Here is a 19,259-nt window from a genome sequence, read left to right as displayed (position 1 = left end):
GGTCATGAAGGGAACCCTTACCTCGATCATGGATGCCAAGGTAACTTTGAACCACCAACCCTAACCCTAACCCTATCTCATATCATATATATATTTTTTGGAAAGAGGGTGCTAAGATGATTCGAATCTAGGTAAGATGCTTCCTGAGGCGCTTTACCCATTAAGAATTGAGTTCAGATTCTCTACCCTATGTGATCCGAGAATCCAAAACTCTACAAATCACCAATGGACCAACCCCCTTGGGTTCATGTTCCTTCTTCTCTTAACTTTTACAAAATAATATTATTGCTTACTGTTCTTGTGTACGTGTGTTGGGTGCTGGATTTGATGAAGACGTGGATGAATGTAAAGTTGCTACCAAAAATAATTGCTCTAAGAATGCTGTATGCAAAAACACTCTTGGGAGTTATAACTGCTACTGTCCAAAAGGCTTCTATGGCGACGGTTTTGAAAATGGGACTCGCTGTGTTGAAAATGTTTCTATTCCGGTGACAAAAATAATTGCAGGTAATTTTTTTCTTCCTTTTAAACGTTTGTTCCTATAATAATATATATATATATATATTTTTTTTTATAAGAATAGTAAATTTAGGTACTATTTTCTTTCTTGCTTGATTGTTTCGGCCAAAAAAAAAACACGCAAAGGGTAAATTTTCAACTAAGGTTAGCATACAATTAAGCAGCCTCCATTTGTTAATTTGAGATGAAATTGAAAGGAGACAAATCATTTGCGCCTTGTTTGTTTCAAGGATAAAAAAAAAGGTGAGAAAATTGTGAGGGTGGATAGGTCCCATATGTTGTGGATTGAGTTTACAAGAAAAGGGAAGAAAAGAAAATAATGGAATATGTAATTTTTAGTGGAGTGAGTTCTATGAGAAAGAGAGGAAATGCAGATGGGGTGGAATTATATAGGAAAAATAAGAAATATGAGGAGGGGAGAGATAAAAACAAAACAACTTTTCCATGAAGTCCTTTCAAAATTGTTAGGACTTTGGAAGTGAGTGGGGTGAGAAAGGTTAAGTGCTACATCAGCAGACAGTAATTATTGCATTAAATGACATTGTTTGATTAGTTTCCCACCCCACTTATCCAAACACTCGTATATGTGGTAGTTTATGAGAAATAAGTATAAGTTTCCTACCCTTTTTTATCTTTTCCACTTTTCTCCATCAAACAAATATGGCCTTAAGGAATGCATCAGGGACCAATGGAGAGGGGTAATGAGGCATTAATAAGGAGGGGTGGGAAAGTCATTTTACATGGGGCAGGAGAGAGCTAGAAAGAGGGGGACGCCCACTCACATGAGTGGGCATTGTTGACAAAATTTTCCCATAATTTTAATTCACTTTTGTTATTTCAATTTTATTTTTTTCTCTGCTTACATGGTTTTTACTTGTATACTAACATTATTATTATTATTATTATTATTATTATTATTATTATTATTATTATTATTATTATTATTATTATTATTATTATTATTTGTGTAAATGGTTTTTATATTTGTATACTTACAAACATTATATACAAAGGGTGTCAAAATTGAATTTGAATAATGGATGTAAACCTATGCCTAAAGCCCTGCCCAAGGTTGGCCAGACATTTCAACCCATCAACAGTCGGCTTGCACACTCCTACCCAGATAAAATCAAAGACAAGTTATAAATTATAAAAGTTTAATTATACATCTAAAATCTGTTTATAATTTGTGCAGGTGTCATTGTATGCAGCATAGCTCTACCTATCTTCATTTGGCTTTTGTATTGGGCAATTAAGAAACGACGGCTCATCAAACTTAGAGAAAAATTCTTCCAACAAAATGGAGGTATGTTATTGCAGCAACAGATAGCTTCATATAAAGGGGTTGAAGATATTGCCATGATTTTCACCATAGAAGGGCTAAAGATGGCAACCAATAACTTCCATGAGAGTCAAATAATCGGCCAAGGAGGGTTTGGTACAGTTTATAAGGGAACCTTACCCAGTGGCAAAGTTGTTGCCATTAAGAGATCCAAAACTGTTGACAAAGGCCAGATTATACAGTTTATAAATGAGGTTGATATCCTCTCTCAAATCAATCACAGGCATGTCGTGAAGCTCTTGGGTTGTTGCCTAGAGACAGAGGTTCCTTTGTTAGTTTATGAATTCATATCCAATGGAACCCTTTACCAACATATCCATAGTGAGAATAAAACAAATTTTCTTTCATGGGAAAATCGTTTAAGAATCGCTGCAGAAACGGCCGATGCACTGGCCTATTTGCACTCTTCTCATTCAGTACCTATCTTCCACAGAGATGTCAAGTCTTCTAATGTACTACTGGATGATAAATACAGTGCTAGGGTATCTGATTTTGGAGCTTCAAGATTGGTTCCTCTAGATCAAACTCAAAAGACAACAATTCTTCAAGGGACTCATGGGTACTTAGACCCGGAATGTCTTCCTACAGGCCAGCTAACTGATAAAAGCGATGTTTATAGTTTTGGAGTGGTTCTTGTAGAGCTTTTAACTGGGAAGAAGCCGATTTTAATGGATGAATCAGGGGAATGGATAGCCCTTGCAATGTACTTTGTGTCTACAATGAAAGATGGGAATATTTTTCATATTCTTGATGACCGAATGGTAGATGATGAGGGGAATAGACAACAGTTATTGATAGACGTTGCTGAGATTGCAAGAAGCTGCCTAGAGGAAAGAAGGGAAGATAGGCCTGCAATGAAGGAAGTTGCAAAGGAACTTGATTCTTTGAAAATGATGTATGAGCAACCATTATCACAACATATTCAAGAGGAAACTGATTTTTCTCTAGGTGGACCATCAACGAGCTCTACAGATCCAGCTTTTGAATTAGCATTTGGTAATAGTTTTACTGATGATGATGATCTTTGCGTACATGGCAGGTAAATGTATATGTTAGTTTTAACAAATAAAAACGGGGGAAATTAGGGTTTCAGTTTTTATCCTAATAAGTTTCCTTCTTTGTGTAGGTGAGAGCACAATCATGCTAGTGAGTTAAGCACTTCAAGGCTTATTATTCTATACTTGGATGCAGAAGGAATTGTGTGGCTCCTTTTTTTCTTGTAAATGTTCTTATTATGTGGAGTGAGAGTTTAGGAGTATTGGCTTAGATTTTCTATACTTCTCAGTTTCTGTTGAATGATTTGCCTATCTTTAAGTTATGGTGTGATAGTCAAAATGTGAGAATTAATCAGAGTTTGGAAAGTTTGGCTTTTAGTCGTAGTGGGGATTTTAATTGGTCTGGGTCTTTTGCTCTTCTTTGTTAATTATAGACTTATGTGATCAATTGATTTTTTTTTTTTTTCTTTTGGTTGGTAATGGAATATATTTCTAGCAAGAAATAAAGAAAAATTGGGAAAGTTTGTAACCAAGGAGGTTACAAACAGAATTTGTAATCAAATTTCTTTGTCTTTCATTCTAATAGTGTTTACTGATCTAATTTTGCAGTATAGTATAACCTCCCCTTCCTTCTCTCTCCAACGACAACTTCTCTCCCTCTTCCCTCCCTTGCCGGATCCGGCCCATCCTCCCCCCCCCCATCAACTCTCCTTTGCTCCCATTGTATAATGGGGCATTCCCCGAGACAAAAAGGATCAACATGCATGCCAGGCTACCTGGGTTACAAATCAAGAAGCAATTGGGGATATGATGTTTTTAATTCCATCTGTGATAAAAGTGGGTCCAATTTGGGAAAAAATTCCCAAGGCTTTTTGAGTATTTCTGTAAATTTTTTTTATAGGATTTCACTATATATTTGTAGCAATGTTTTCTTTCTTTCACGTCACTATATATTTGTAGCGTTGTAAACCTATCCTATTCTCTATTGATAGTGAAACAAGATCTTATCTCGCTGAGGACATAATCAATCCTACCGAACCTCGTAAATATGTATGTATTGTGTTATTGCCTATTCTTATTTTTGATTCATAAGACAGGGTTGAGGTTGATGTGGGTGGGCTGGGACTCTCTTTGTATCCAATGCCGAGGTTGGTTCACTGCTCATGCACGCAGCTACACTCTTTCCACTTGCTCACTGACACTAAAGAAAGCGAAGATGAGTCTGAAACATCTGCAACTTCTTACACCCACTTCCACTTCTACATCATCTTCCCTTGCAAAATTTAGTGTATTCCCCCTATCTAGACTCTTATAGCCCAGGACAAGATTTGAGTAATTATACCCCAATCATACCAAATTAATAATTAAATTTTAATGTATTTGAGTAATCGACGATTTCTTTAGCAGTCATTCCCATGACACATACTCATAGTTCTAAATCTCGAAGATTTGCATGTTGTGATGGCTTTTTCTCCTATTGTGGATTGTGGGTGGATTAGGATCTTGTATTCTTGTACAAGAACCTAATCCACAATGGAGAGGACAAAGTTGAGAAAATTTCGATCCAAATTTTTAGCAATAGCACAAAAAAAAATACCTGGTTTCGAAGAGGTTTTGGTAATTTAACCTAAATTTTGATTTCAGCCAAAATCAAAACCTAGTTGAAACCCTAGATTTTGAACCTTGCGCATACCATTACATGACAACATTAGTGTTTATTAGATGCAATGGATGTTCTCAGGATATCAAAGTTGATTTTCCATTTTTTATAAGGAAAAATTATAAGTAGTGCATTTCATAGAATAAAATATTATAAATAGCACAATATAAAAAGGGCGTACTTGGTGCACATGGCTCCTACATGTGTGAGGTCAGGTGTGAGAACTACGAAGCTTTACCCTGAGACTGTTGAGATACTATTTCAATTGCTTGACCACCAGGTCACAACTACCTTATCGTTGGACCAAGTCACAACTACCTTATCGTTGGACCAAGCATGCCCTAGGGCTCTCAAGCTTAGTTATAGCGCAGTATCAAACATGTAACTATAATACAGAAAAATTACAACAAATGTAAATTAAACAAGAAAGAGGAACTTACAGAGGTAAGCAACCCTGGGGTTCTCAGGCTCAATTTCATTGTCAACAATTCAACATGAAGAATTGGAACGATCTCGGCAAGTGACAATGGCACGAGTTTTTCATTGTGGATGCCTTCCTCGTCAAGAATATCGACTGCTGCCAACAACTGTCTAACACAGTTGTTGAGCTATGGTGTGCAAAAAACATATGCTCACCAAGTGGTCTCGAGTTTGAGCCTCTTGACTATTGCTAATTATACGCTTCCTTGTCATCTTATTGGAAAGGGATTTGGGAAGACAATCATCCTTGGTGCCGCTGATACTAGCCATTGATGGGTTTCTCTGTGTTTTTCCTATATGGATTTTGTTTCATCAGTGGAGAAGAGGAGATGTTGCTCTATATTGGGTTTAATGGAGAGAAAATGACTTCTTTTTTTTTTTCAAGTGCAGGAGAGGGTGAGAGATTATTTCTTTTTGCTCAGGTGGGGCTAAGAGTCTTTCGGTCTCTCCAAGACAAAGAATGAGTTAAGACAACCCCATGCTTTTGAACTTTTTGATCAGATAAGAAAGCTCTGAATTCTCACAGCTCCCGAAGAACCAACTAAAGCTATCTTGCTTCACTCATTCATATCTATAAATAAAAATCCACTTCTCATTTTGGCATTGGATGCTTCTTTGATCCTCTCAATGTATAGATAAATGGGAAAGAGAAAAAAGTGTAGGCATAAACAGTCTTAATCCACTTTCTGATCTTATTTTTAGATGCTTAATCGATCTAATGTCTAGGTAAATAAATAGTGTCTTGAGCCACTTTTTAATCTTGGTTTTAGATGCTTTTTTGAAAGTCTTTCAAATGTACAAGTACCACTTTTAAGAGGGCCTATGCATTAATGAAATGGGTTAAAAGAGGAGAGAGTTGGCAAAACAGTGTGACCTAAATTTCCAATTTATTTATTTATTTTTAAAAATTATGAAATTTTACCTTTCAATTAAAAATCCATGACATCAGTTAAGAATTTAAGCGCTTGTTTTTTACACCAATTCCCAATAATATTAGGTCCTTTGCCAGGGACAATGTTTTTTGATATCAAGACTTGGTGGACATATACGTTGGATAAGTCATCATCTAACATATGGCTATAATTTTTGTTTATGCAATAAAGATAAGCTCTTAATCCTGCGTTTGATTATCGAATCTTCAATTGGACATAAAAAGAGCAACTTAATGCACGAGGCTCCCATTACTGTAGGGCCTAGAAGGGACAAATGTATGCAGTCTAACTTCTTGCTTCACAAGAGAGGCTATTTCCAAGTTTTGTGCCTGTGACCAACATGTTGCATTTGAAAAGATGTCAATAAATTAATATATGGACTTTTAATTCATTTAATTTCTCAACCTAGCTTTTGTTGAACCCTCTACTGAGAATAACTTCCTGTGCATTGCCATTTATGTGGTATACCATATGAGAGATTCTTCATACACTGGAAGCTTCAGAAATCCTACAAGGTCCCACTGTGCGGTCCAAACACAGAAAAATGTCTCACTGTGGTGTGGGATCTCAGCCATTTTATCCCATTTTCATTAGCTATTTCATGCAAGGGTACTAAACCGTTACCTGTTGGTATATGGTGCCCCTGCACAGTAGGATTCTTTCCTTAGAAATAGCATTTTCATTAGTTATGTAATAGTTTGGGACAAGGTGCATATTAAAACTACTATGATAAACCAAAATGAATCCAAACCTTGGAGAATGATATGGCATCTAGCCTTCTTACCCCTTTGGCGAAGGAGGTGTGGTTTAGAATTACCTGTCTTTTGTGTTGTAGGAAAGTGCAAGTCCCTATCAATTAATACTTCCATTAATTCCCCAAAATGGCTCTTCCTAGAGGCTCCGTCTGATTGCAAGGGGAGATAAAAGGAAAGGAAGTGATTAAATCAAAACTAAGATGGAACTTTTGTTAACATGCGGTAGTGATTACAAAAGTTTCCACAAAAGAATTAAACCAAGATGAACTATCAAGGCTTTTATATAGTACTTTTGTTTTGTAAAGAGGACAATTGTGATACTGAACGTACAAAAAAACTTAACCACTCCAAGATGACTGATTTGAAGTATCAACTAGGTGATGATGACGCCCCATCCTTTCTTCCTGCTAGAATCATTGAGATCTGTAGACCTCTACTGAATGCTTGGTTGAAGAGCAAGCGGGTCTGGAACTCTGAAACGAATGGGAACCATGACAGAATGACAATGGGCATAAAAATTATCATTCCCATCACATAGTCATATCCTCTTGCTAGCTCCTTTATGGTGTCCCAGAACCCTATACCCTTCATCATGGATCTGCAAGCTTGGCCAATCTTGATCAAAGGCAAGATGAGATCACGTTAGTAGGTACTTTGATTTTTGGTACAATATGAATATTGTCAAAGAAAATATATTTTCTTAAAATTTTATCTTATAGCTCATGAGTTACCACATTAAATGGACATAATTATGGAAAAAATATTTCCTGCCGTCCAATAATTTGCGTTTAGAAAATCTTGTCATCCTTCTATCAACATGGTTCAATGAGGCTTAACACTAGGAATTTGCAAGTCCTTGTTATACGATAAATCCCGAGCCATTTGGTGTTTATCCTTCTAGAATAAATAAAAGTTAGGAATGGCACTTACAAGAAGTAGTGCCCATCCAGTTGGCATGAAGCAAAGAACACCAGCAAACACGTCCCCAATGGTCAAGCCGCAGACCACAAATAAGACAGTCATCACACACAAGAAGCCAAGGAACAGAAGCAACTTGAGGATTCTGAACATGAGCTGAAAGTCGGTGCCAAATTTCCTTCTTCCCATTGATACCATCTGAAAAAAGCGAAACAGGGATACAGCATCACACAAATGTACAGAGGCATAAACCAATTACACTCACATTTGTGAGTGTGCACATGCGCGTGTGCAAGCACACGTGAGCCAGTTCACTGGTACAGGGTTAGAAGTGTATCATTAGATTATTTCAAATGGATTCCTTCTGAATCAGGATAAACTGTGCAATTAAGATTATTTCCATAGATTACTTCATATTTGTGAGTGCTATGTGTGTACCTTTAAGAACAACAGAACAGTAGCCATGACCAACCATGAAAGTCCGTACACCTAAAAATGAAGAGAGAGGAAATGTAATAAGCTGCAATTTGGTGATGCATCAGTTCTCACTGATAGGATTACAAGAGAACAAGCATTGTGGTAAGGTGAAAATATACCAATATACTGTGGGTATGTTGAGCTATGTTTAGGTGGTAGACAATGCCATATTGGTAGATAAAGAAGCGGCATGCCAGGATTATCTCAAGCACTCGACCCCGGATGTCTGTGTGCTTTAAATGTTCCACTTCAGATTCCCACCAGGATTCCCAGCTTCTATCTTGTGGGATACCAATACCACCACGATTTCCCATCCACCTTTTCCAGTCTGTCCAGTCATCCACTGTCTTCTGCCACTCAAACCCAGAAGGATTGAACACAAAAGGAGCAAACAACCATGAGGCAACCAAGAACCACATGGAGGCTGTGATAAACCAATATATACTCAAACGACGGTATGACTTCCCATAGACTTCATACACAATTAACAACATCAACAGTTCTAACCCCTTCACAAAGTGACTTCGGGAATAGAACCTGTAATTATCAGCAAATTTTGCATGAAACACAACAAATCCTCGACCAGTAGCTCTGTATTTAGCACCACCATGCAATATTGTCCTGCCATAGTAATGAGCTTTTGTTCCAAGCTGAAAGGTAAAGAATACAGTAGCCAGTTGTAGCTGCATGATGATGAAATCACCCAGTGCTGTGCGAAACCCTCTTTCGAGGCCAATTTCCATCACCATGGGCAGCACCAGCAACGTGCCCAGCTGATAGACAGACTGGGGAGCCAGTGCCGTTTCAAGAGACTTACTTTGCTGAACACTTGGATCCAAAAGAATAGACCTTTCCAAACCACTCAGTACCAAGTACAGACGCCCATATAGGAACACATACACAATAATCACAGTTACCTAGAAAACAGAATGTTATATCACTTCACAAGAAACATTTGTATTCCAAAAGCAAATTATCTTGGTCTAGGCAAATGGAATGATTATGCACAGTTTTATTTCATTCATTTTATTGGGTTAGCTGGTATAAATCCCAAACAACATGTTGTGAGATATACAACCTCTATAAAGTTAATTTTGTGATTTCGCCCAAAACTGCAGTGCATCCATGTTTAGCCAGTTTAAAAACATGAGCTGCAAAGCTCCAAACCAACTCAAATTAAATCCTAATCTAACCAGGACTCAAAGTTTAAAATACAACTAAAATTAAGCACTGATATGATTCAAAACAAGAATTTGTAAAAAGAGCAAAAATCTTATATACTAATTAGAAAATATCGATGTAATAAAAAAAAGTAAAATTCATTATCATTAAAATCCTAAAAAAAAAATCTAAAAATGAGAGAATGTTCAAGATAGTGGCCTCTAATTTTTTACTTAATCATAGTTATAAAACTACTGAGGATTGCATGAAATTAGCATACCATGCTGCTGAAGTAGAAACCAACAGTGGTAAAGTAGAATGACAGCATTCTAAAGAAGTCAAAACGACGCCCCAGCCGATAAACATCACGGCTCAGTGTCTGCTCTCCATTTCCATTTGATACCTTAGCCTCAAAAAGTGAAATTTGATTCATTCCTACATCACGCCCCTTTCCAACTTGGATATATTCATGATGAGTTACATAGCCCCCACGTAGAGTTGAATTAAATCCTGCAGAACTTGACACATTAATTATCTGATGACACCAGTATATCTGTACTCGTTTAATATACAAGTGTTTACCCGAAAATATATCTTCACTTAAGTTAATTGTTTTTGAAGCTTTACTTATGCCACCCCTTGTCAAGTGAAAGATTCTGTCAAATATATCAGGATGACCATAATGGAACCGAACCCTGAATAACAGGAAACAAAGATTAATCTGCAACTTCATAAGAGGAATTCCAAGGGGGGTGGGGGTGGAAATTATTCAAACCCAAGCAAAGTTAAGCACAAATATTAGGTCTTAATACATCCGTCAGAAATGTCTTATATGGTGTTCCAATTTTGGTTTCTTGTACATCCTCATTTCTCCAGCCCCTCCTTCGTAATGAATTTTATTTCTACATATGGAACAAACAATGAGATAGAATTTCCCTAAACCTTCATGGTTCTAATACGAAATTCATTCCCATTTATTTTAGTTTCATGTTTTTAACCTTTCTGTAACCTACCTGGTTGTATAATAATTGTGCAACAATTAAGTAGACTACTCCACTTTAGTCATCTCACTTAGAAAATCTTATCCATATTCTCTATCTTCATACAAACTAAGGAATTTTTTTATTGTCATTGGTTTTTCCTCATCTACTTTTTAATATATAGTTGTCAAGGCACGTTGCCTAGGCATCCGGGTGTTTTTCACAGAAGGCGGTTGCCTTGGGACCTCTAGGTGCCTGGGTGAGCGAATTTGTGTATATAGAAGAGTTTGTTTTTTTTTTTTTTTTTTTTTTTGGTATAAAGTAATGTTGTTTCTAACAATCTTATTTGTTTATGTACATGGTATCGTGAGAAGCATTGAATCATTTAGTTTGTTCATTCTCATAGTTGTGAAACCCTCTGATAGCTCTGAAACCCTACCAGCTACCACCCCTAATGACAGCAACTGACACTTCCGGAGACACTATTGACAGAACCTTGATTTCCGATAGGTTATTTTTTGTTTCTCTTTTCTTCTTCTTCTTCTCGCTCTTGTGTTGTTTTATTTATTTATTTCTTCTTCTCCTCTGCTTCTTCTGCCTTCTTCCGGCTTCTCCAGCAGCTAAAGCAGAGACTACCATGACTGCCACTTCACGAAGGAAGAAGTGGAACAAAGACGTACCCGAGGCAAGATGGTGGACTCGACTTGCAACACGATGGAGGATTGATGTCTCGTGATTGTGTAAATACCTATATTTATTCATTTTACAGATAAATCTCTGTAGTTTGCACCCAAATCCTCCACTTTAATTGACATGCCTAAGCGACAAGGCGGTGGCCAGGCGCCTTGTCACCATGAGTCATGACAACTATGCTTTTTAATAATATTACATATAGGATACATATCATTTAGTCTTTGAAACTCAACCATTAATGCTTGAACCATGAAAGATCTAATATTTTTTATATCTACACATACCTCACTAGAGACTTGGGCCAACAAACTCAAGATGTCTAACACAATTATTACTTATAAATATATGTCTTGTCCTATTCAATGACAAGGTGCCTCTTGATGGTATTGGTAAAGCATAATGTTGTCAGCATGGCACTCACTAGATTGGCATGGGGCACCTTGCCCACCTTGGCCAGGTTTTGCCCCAGGCAGGCACCACATTCTGTGTCTTTGTTTTTCTTTTATTTATTTATTTTTGAAGTAGTGTGGCAATCATAGTTGACAAGGTGTTGACAAGGTGTTACCTAGGCACTGTCTAGGCATGCAGCTGCCTTCAGGGTGTCAAGGTAATGCCTCACCTTACTAGATATAGATAAGGTGACCACCTTGGCCATCTGGGCATCGCCTTGGACGCCTTGGTCCACCTGGGTGGCTAGGCAAGCGCGATATGTTGTTTTTATTTATTTATTGTTATATAATATAGATTCTTTTCCTAACCCTTTTGTATGTGGCAAGTGCAGGATTATAATGCTTGCGATACATGGACTCATTGAATCTTAAACTTTCCTATCATAGTTGTTATGGCGTCTAGGTGACTCAAGGCGTTGGAGGGGTCCTAGATGCAAGGGAAACCAGCAAGACGACTAAGGTGTCTAGACACCTAGGTGATGCCTTGACAAGTATGCTTCTTATACTGTTGTATCTGGTTAACCATTATAGTTTATTGCTAATTCTTTGTCAGAATCAATTCTGATCCTATGTGACATATCAAATATCAATGAACTGAATTACTGAACATCTTCTTCAATTTATAATTAACTGCTGGTTTTTATTGTTAGCTTCTTGTGAATAATCGGTCAATCATACAATGGATGTTTATTTCTATGCAACAACTGGCTTTTATTGTGTGTTTCTTTAATTGACTGTTAATTACTTATATATGGGAAGGAGCAGAGGAGACCCTCAATTGATTAGATAATTGCAGCCAGAAGGACAAAGATCCCAAACCAATACTTATGATGTTTATGATGTGTCTATACTAGATATATGGGATAAGGGGGAAAAGGCGCCTTGTTGCCTAGGCACCCTCCACCGCCTTTGGTCATCTAGGCACATTGACAACTTTTTGAGATAACCATAGTTACCATGGTAATTATCTTAGTTGTCTTAGATAAGGATTATCTGTTATGACGTAATTTCATTATAAATAAAGCTAACCTCTATCATTATTGACATGTCGAATCATTCCCTAAACCTCTGATTCTCAACTTGGTATCAAAGATCAAAACCCTATTATTCTCTTTTTGGTTTTTTTCCTACTCCCCACCGCTGCCCCTGGGGGCTCTTGCCTTCTAGTCTAGCATGGTAGACTAAACCCTGCCCTATGCACTACTAACCTTACCTAACCCACTACGCCTTCCTCCGTTGCCCTTTTTTCTTCCGCCGCGCCTCCTTGCAACCAACTGTCTCAGCGCCCTCCTCGCCTCCCGCTACTGCCCCGCATCTCTTGCGCCTCCTCACACTGCCGCCGCTGCCCTTGCAGCAACCCCTCTGGTTGTTGTGCCTCTTCGCAGGAGGCACCACAACATGTGCATGTCTCGCGGTGACCTTTTCGTCGCTGCCTCATACCACCAGCTTCTTCTGTGTTCTCTGTGTGACTCCTCTAACTCATGGCTACTAAGGAGACCTTACCTGAGGATACCAACAGTGGTATCTCCTCCAGGGTTATAGATGGTTGTGTTTCTGGTACCCATAGCCACCATCTCTCTCTCCAATCTGGTCCTATCAAGCTTAATGGTCAGAACTATCTCATATGCATGGTTTAAAGTATCTCCGATACCGATACCGATACCGATACGATACCCTCCAATACGTATCTTAAATTTATCCTACCAATACGATACACACCGATACGATACATGAAATTTTTAAAATCCTTTCGTATCGATATATATCATAGGATACATACCGATATGCACCAATACACTATCGATACGTACTGATACTCTATGGAAAATATAAAATCGAGGTGAAATATACGTTTCGGTATGTATCGGTATGTATCGATGAGTATTTGTATGTATCGATCCGTACGTATCGATGAGTATCAGTACGTATCGGTGAGTATCGGTATGTATCAATCAGTACGTATCGGTGAGTATCGGTATGTATCGATACAGTGCGCTACGGTCATATAATGGCCAAGATGGGTATTTTTTCAGAAAACACGATTTTTTGAGGTGTTTTTGTTCCAAAGTTGCTACCAGCTATATTTCTCTCTAACTAAAATGGAAATCAAGGTTGGGAACAAGGATTTTACATTTAGGGGACAACTACAAACCTTGAATTCTTAGTGCGATAACCTCAATTTAGTGTTTATGCATAATACATGTTATCAATAGCTTTTTTTAACAAATTTTTCATGCAAAAGTATTTAAAAAGGTGTTTCATATCCATTTATGTGCGTATCTTTAGCGTATCTTAACGTATCTCCGACACGATACGATACCCTCCGATACGTATCTTAATTTTGGTCAATCGATACGGAGATCGATACCGATACTTTAATCCTTGCTCATATGGTCTCGGGCATGCCTATTCTCTATCTGTCAGAACAATTTCTCCAGCTTTGTTACTGGTGACACCGAAACCCACAAATGCTACTACCGCTAGAATTGGTTAGCTAATGACACACTCTTAGAAACGCAACCCTAAAACGATGTAGAAGATAATGGAAAAACAAAACAAACAATGCAACGGATTTTACAAGGTTCGGCAAAGTTGCCTACGTCCCCGGTGAGATGAGATCCTGCTTCACTATCAATGGAGAATAGGGTTACAACGCTCGTCCTCACACCTCTCAGTATTACTTGCATTACAGAGAAAGAAACCCTCGCCACAAATATATAGCGAAAAAAACCCTAATCCAGAAAGTACACAATTACCCTCAAATAAAAAATTCGAGCGGGGGGCTGCGCTCCCCTACACCCCCTGCTATATAGGGGGCCTCCAGCCCCCTTGCAACCCCCACCGCCGTCCTTCCTATCTAGGTGCTGCACCAGTACTTCCTGGATTAAACTGCGACGGAATACAAGACATCATACACCAACAATCTCCACCTTGGCTTGAATTCTGTCAAGCCTCCTGTAAAGATAACTTGTAGACGTCTTCATCATTGTACCTCATTAGAGGTACAAACCCGCACCTGTTTGGTGCGTCCCTCATCTTCAACAATGAGTAACATTAATCAAGTCCAAACAGGACTCGAACTTCTCTATAGTAACTGGCTTTGTAAACATATCTGCAGGGTTGAGATCTGTATGAATTTTTCTCAAGTGAATACTGCCTTTTGACACAAGCTCCCTGATCTTGTGAAATCTCACATCAATATGCTTTGTCCTTGCATGAAACACCTGATTCTTTCCAAGATGTATGGCACTCTGACTGTCACAATGTAACACGGTACCTCCTTGCTCCAACCCCAACTCACGAACCAATCCAGCCAACCAGACTCCTTCCTTGGCAGCCTCAACTGCTGCTATGTACTCTGCCTCTGTAGTGGACAATGCAATTGTAGACTGAAGCATCGCCCTCCATGATATAGGTCCACCAGCCAATGTAAACACATACCCTGTAGTAGACCTCTTGTCTAAATGACCAGCATAGTCAGAATCAACATAACCCGCCAATTCTGTAGAACTTCCCTTGCCACTAAACAAAACACCTATATCTTTAGTCTTGCTTAAATATCTGAAGATCCACTTAATTGCATTCCAATGTTCCTTCCCTGGATTACTCATATATCTGCTAACAACACTGACTGCATGAGACAAATCCGGCCTGCTACAAACCATAGCATACATGAGACTCCCAACTGCACTAGCATAAGGGACTTGAGACATCTGCTCCACCTCCTCATGTGTTGTAGGGCATTCCCTTTCAGATAACTTGAAGTGGCCAGCTAATGGAGTGCTAACCGGCTTAGCCTTTTCCATATTGAAACGTTCTAGCACCTTTTCAATATACCTCTTCTGAGTTACCCAAAGTTTACCTGCATTTCTATCTCTAAGGATTTTCATGCCAAGGATCTTCTTAGCGGCACCAAGATCCTTCATCTCAAATTCAGCACTTAACAAAGACTTCAAAGAGACTATATGTTTGTTCTTTGCAGCAATGAGCATGTCATCAACATAAAGCATCAACAAAATAATGGAATTATCACTTGACACTTTATAATAAACACAACTATCATACTCACTTCTTATGTAGCCAATCTTCATCATGTGGGAATCAAAGCACTTGTACCACTGCCTAGGAGATTGCTTAAAGCCATAAAGCGACCTCTTAAGCAGACAAACATAGTCTTCTTTTCCCTGACCCTTAAACCTTCAGGCTGCTCCATGTAAATCTGTTCCTCCAAGTCACCATGAAGAAATGCAGTTTTCACATCAAGTTGTTCAAGCTCTAAATCATACATGGCCACCAAAGCAAGTAGTACCCTGATTGAAGTGTGTTTCACCACCGGAGAAAATATTTCATTGTAGTCTATCCCCTCCTTCTGTGCATAGCCCTTGGCTACAAGTCTGGCCTTATACCTTTCACGCTCTTTCTCAGATGCTGCCTCTTTCTTACAAAAGACCCATTTACACCCAATGATTTTTCTTCCCTTGGGTTTTTCCACAATCTCCCAAGTCTTGTTCTTCTGTAGAGATTCTATTTCCTCCATCATAGCTATCATCCATTTATCATGCTGTGCATCACTCAAAGCATCATGGTAGGAAGATGGATCACCTGTACCTACAGTGAGGGTATAGGCAACCATGTCCTCAAACCCGTATCTCATAGGTGCTTTGTGAGTACGCTTCCCTTTACCCTTTGCCACAGTATAGAAAACTTCTACTGCTTCTTGTTGTCCTGGTAAGTCACTTGATGACTCATTCTCTCTTGTTGTTTCTAACTCACCTAACTCCACCTGCACAGTAAAACCTTCTTTATTTTCATCAACTACTTGTGAATTGTAATTTGACTTCACTATATGAGACTCATCAAACACAACGTCTCTGCTAACCACAACTTTCTGTGAACTTGGATCCCACAACTTGAATCCCTTTACACCTTTCTTAAAACCAAGAAAGATACATTGCTTAAACTTTGAGTCTAACTTGGAACGCTGCTCACTCTTAACATGCGCATAGGCTGGACAACCAAATATTTTTAGAATAGAATAATCTACTGGTTTTCCTGTCCATACCTCTTCAAGAATTTTACAATCAATCGCCTTTGATGGAGACCTATTGATGAGAAAACATGCCATGTTCACTGCTTCTGCCCAAAATCTCTTGTTCAACCCTGCATTCAGCATCATACTCCGAGCTCTTTCTAGAAGTGTTCTGTTCATCCTTTCAGCTACACCATTTTGCTATGGTGTCTTTGGAACCGTGAAGTGACATGTAATCCCTTCAGCTTTGCAAAATTCTAGAAACGGCTTGTATGTGTACTCTCCTCCATTATCTGTTCTCAAGTATTTAATTTTCTTTCCTGTCTTCCTTTCTACCTCAACCTTCCATTCCTTAAATTTAGTGAACACCTCACTTTTAAGCTTCATGAAGTAGATCCAGACTTTCCTTGAGTAATCATCAACAAAGGTCACGAAGTATTCTGCCCCACCTTTAGATTTTGTTGTTGAAGGACCCCATACATTGCTGTGTACATAATCAAGCACCCCTTTACTCTTATGTTTTGCAGTTTTGAAGCTAACCTTGCACTGTTTTCCCAACACACAATACTTACAGAAGTTCAATTTACAAGTTTTTACTCCCTTCAACATTTTCCTTTTATGAAGCTCCATCAATCCTCTTTCTCCCATATGCCCTAACCGCATATGCCACAGATAGGTATCATCTGTATCAAATACTGCATCTGTAGTCACAGATGCTCCACCTATATGCTCCCTATGAGTCTGTATAGGTTTCCTGCTAGCTGTCCCTTCATGACAACCATTACACCCTTAATAACTTTGAGAACTCCACCTTCTGCTATGTACTTGCAGCCATTTGAGTCAAGTGCCTCCAAAGATATTAAGTTTTTCCTTAATTCTGGTACATGTCTCACATCTGCTAAGGTTCTTCCTATCCCATCAAACATCTTGATTTTGATAGTGCCTATCCCAATGGTCTTGCATACGGCATCATTCCCCATTAGGACAGACCCACCATTATATGGTTGATATGTATCAAACCAATCCTTATGTGGGCACATGTGATATGAACATCCAGAATCTAAAATCCAAGAATCAGAAAGTTGATTCTTACCTGATGATATAGAGAGTACATCTCCATCTGAACTGTCAGCCACGCTAGCTTCCTCAGATGCCTTATCTACACCTTTCTTTTTTAAGTCCGCCTTCCTCTTCAAGCACTCTCTCTTCAGATGACCTTCCTTCTTGCAATAGTAACAAGAGACCTTTGTCTTTGCCCCTTTTGATTTTGATCGACTCTTCTTAAATCCCTTCTGATTTGATCTCCCTCTTTCCTGCTCCTTGTCACCTCCGAAAAAACCTTCTCCTTGAGATTTCGTACTACTGGCCTTCTTCCTTGTATCATTGGACATGAGGGCAGCTGCGATTTCATCCATCTCAAGGGTCTCCTTCCCGTACAAGAGAGTCTTTACTAGGTGATCATATAATTCTGGGAGCGACAACAGCAATAGTAACGCCTTGTCTTCATCCTCGATCTTAACCTCCAGGTTTGCAAGTTTACTTACGATCTGATTGAACATGTTAAGATGCTCTAATAGATCCGTACCTTCCTCCATCTGTAGAGAATATAATTGCTTCTTCACGAACAGCTTGTTCGTTAAGGATTTCGTCATGTAGATGCTTTCAAGTTTCGCTATAACTGCGATGCAGATTCGATACCCACAACATATTGTAAGGCATCATCAGAAAAATTTAATCGAATAACACTTACCGCCTTTTCCTCCATCTCTTTCCAATCTTCGTCAGTAATTTTTGCAGGTTTCTTCGACTTCCCCAACAACGTTTTCGCCAAACCCTCTGTATCAGAAGATCCTTCATCCTTTGACGCCAGAGGGTGAAAGTGTTCTTCCCATTAAACCTCTCGATGTCATACTTGACATTTAATCCCTTCCCTGCCATCGTGATAGTAAACCCTAGAAAACGAAAACCTAGAGCTCTGATACCAATTTGTAGAAACGCAACCCTAAAACAATGCAGAAGATGATGGAAAAACAAAACAAACAATGCACACGGATTTTACGAGGTTCGGCAAGGTTGCCTACGTCCTCGGTGAGATGAGATCCTACTTCACTATCAATGGAGAATAGGGTTACAGCGCTCATCCTCACACCTCTCAGTATTGCTTGCATTACAGAGAAAGAAACCCTCGCTACAAATATATATAGCGAAAAAACCCTAATCCAGAAAGTACACAATTGCCCTCAAATAAGGTGCTGCACCAGTACTCCTTGGATTAAACTGCGACGGAATACAAGATATCATACACCAACATAGGGTATAACGGCCATTTTAACTCTTTACGTAACAGTGACTGACGATAAGGGGTCTAAGTCTAATTTGGTGAAACAAAGGGGGTGTTCTTATAATAGTGGTATTTTCTAGAGGCGTTTTTTGGGGGATTTTTTTTTTTTTATCAATTAAAGTTATTAAGGCATCGCCTAGGTGTTCAAATGGTATTGGTAGACTAAGGTAGTCATGCGCTTTATGAGTTTCACGTAAGGCGATGCCTTGCTGCGCCTTACAACCAACACGGACGCCTTTTATGTTATTGGTTGTTAATTATTATTTTAATGTATTACCACATATTCCATATCTTTTGTTGTGATTAGGAGGTCAATGGGAATTCTGTACACTTGATAACTATGGGATCAAGTCTACATAATGTAGAAAACCACACTTTGTGAAACTCCTTTTGGTTGTTTGCTTCTTCATTTGGGAGAACCAGGGCACCGGTGTTCCTTCCTCCGTCGATTCCGACTCTGACAAGGTTCTCTTTCTTTTTCTTTCTTCTTTTTTTTTTTTTTTTTTCAATTCTATGTTACCAAACAGA

At 38.7% G+C, this 19,259-nt stretch overlaps 2 protein-coding genes across 2 annotated transcripts; one reads left to right on the top strand and one right to left on the bottom strand.

Moving 5' to 3' along the window:
- Window positions 1-3: 3 nt before the first annotated feature.
- LOC122058965 (wall-associated receptor kinase 2-like) lies at window positions 4-3,322 on the top strand (the record flags this gene model as incomplete). Its single annotated transcript, XM_042621684.1, has 4 exons — window positions 4-40; window positions 334-507; window positions 1,715-2,900; window positions 2,988-3,322. Coding segments are annotated over 4 exons (1,401 nt in total), but the record flags the coding sequence as incomplete, so codon positions are not given.
- A 3,545-nt stretch (window positions 3,323-6,867) lies between these two features.
- LOC122058804 (callose synthase 7-like) lies at window positions 6,868-11,919 on the bottom strand. The gene is made up of 6 exons (XM_042621492.1): window positions 9,822-11,919; window positions 9,520-9,749; window positions 8,198-8,995; window positions 8,040-8,090; window positions 7,614-7,799; window positions 6,868-7,298 (listed from the first exon to the last, which is right to left on the bottom strand). The coding sequence occupies exons 1-6, from the start codon at window positions 9,970-9,972 to the stop codon at window positions 7,053-7,055; spliced, it is 1,662 nt and encodes a 553-aa protein (XP_042477426.1). The 5' UTR covers window positions 9,973-11,919; the 3' UTR covers window positions 6,868-7,052.
- Between the last annotated feature and the right edge of the window lie 7,340 nt (window positions 11,920-19,259).

The sequence above is a fragment of the Macadamia integrifolia genome, chromosome 13 (genome assembly GCF_013358625.1).
Source record: "Macadamia integrifolia cultivar HAES 741 chromosome 13, SCU_Mint_v3, whole genome shotgun sequence".
Classification (NCBI taxonomy): domain Eukaryota; kingdom Viridiplantae; phylum Streptophyta; class Magnoliopsida; order Proteales; family Proteaceae; genus Macadamia; species Macadamia integrifolia.
This window is presented reverse-complemented; position numbering and strand designations above follow the sequence as displayed.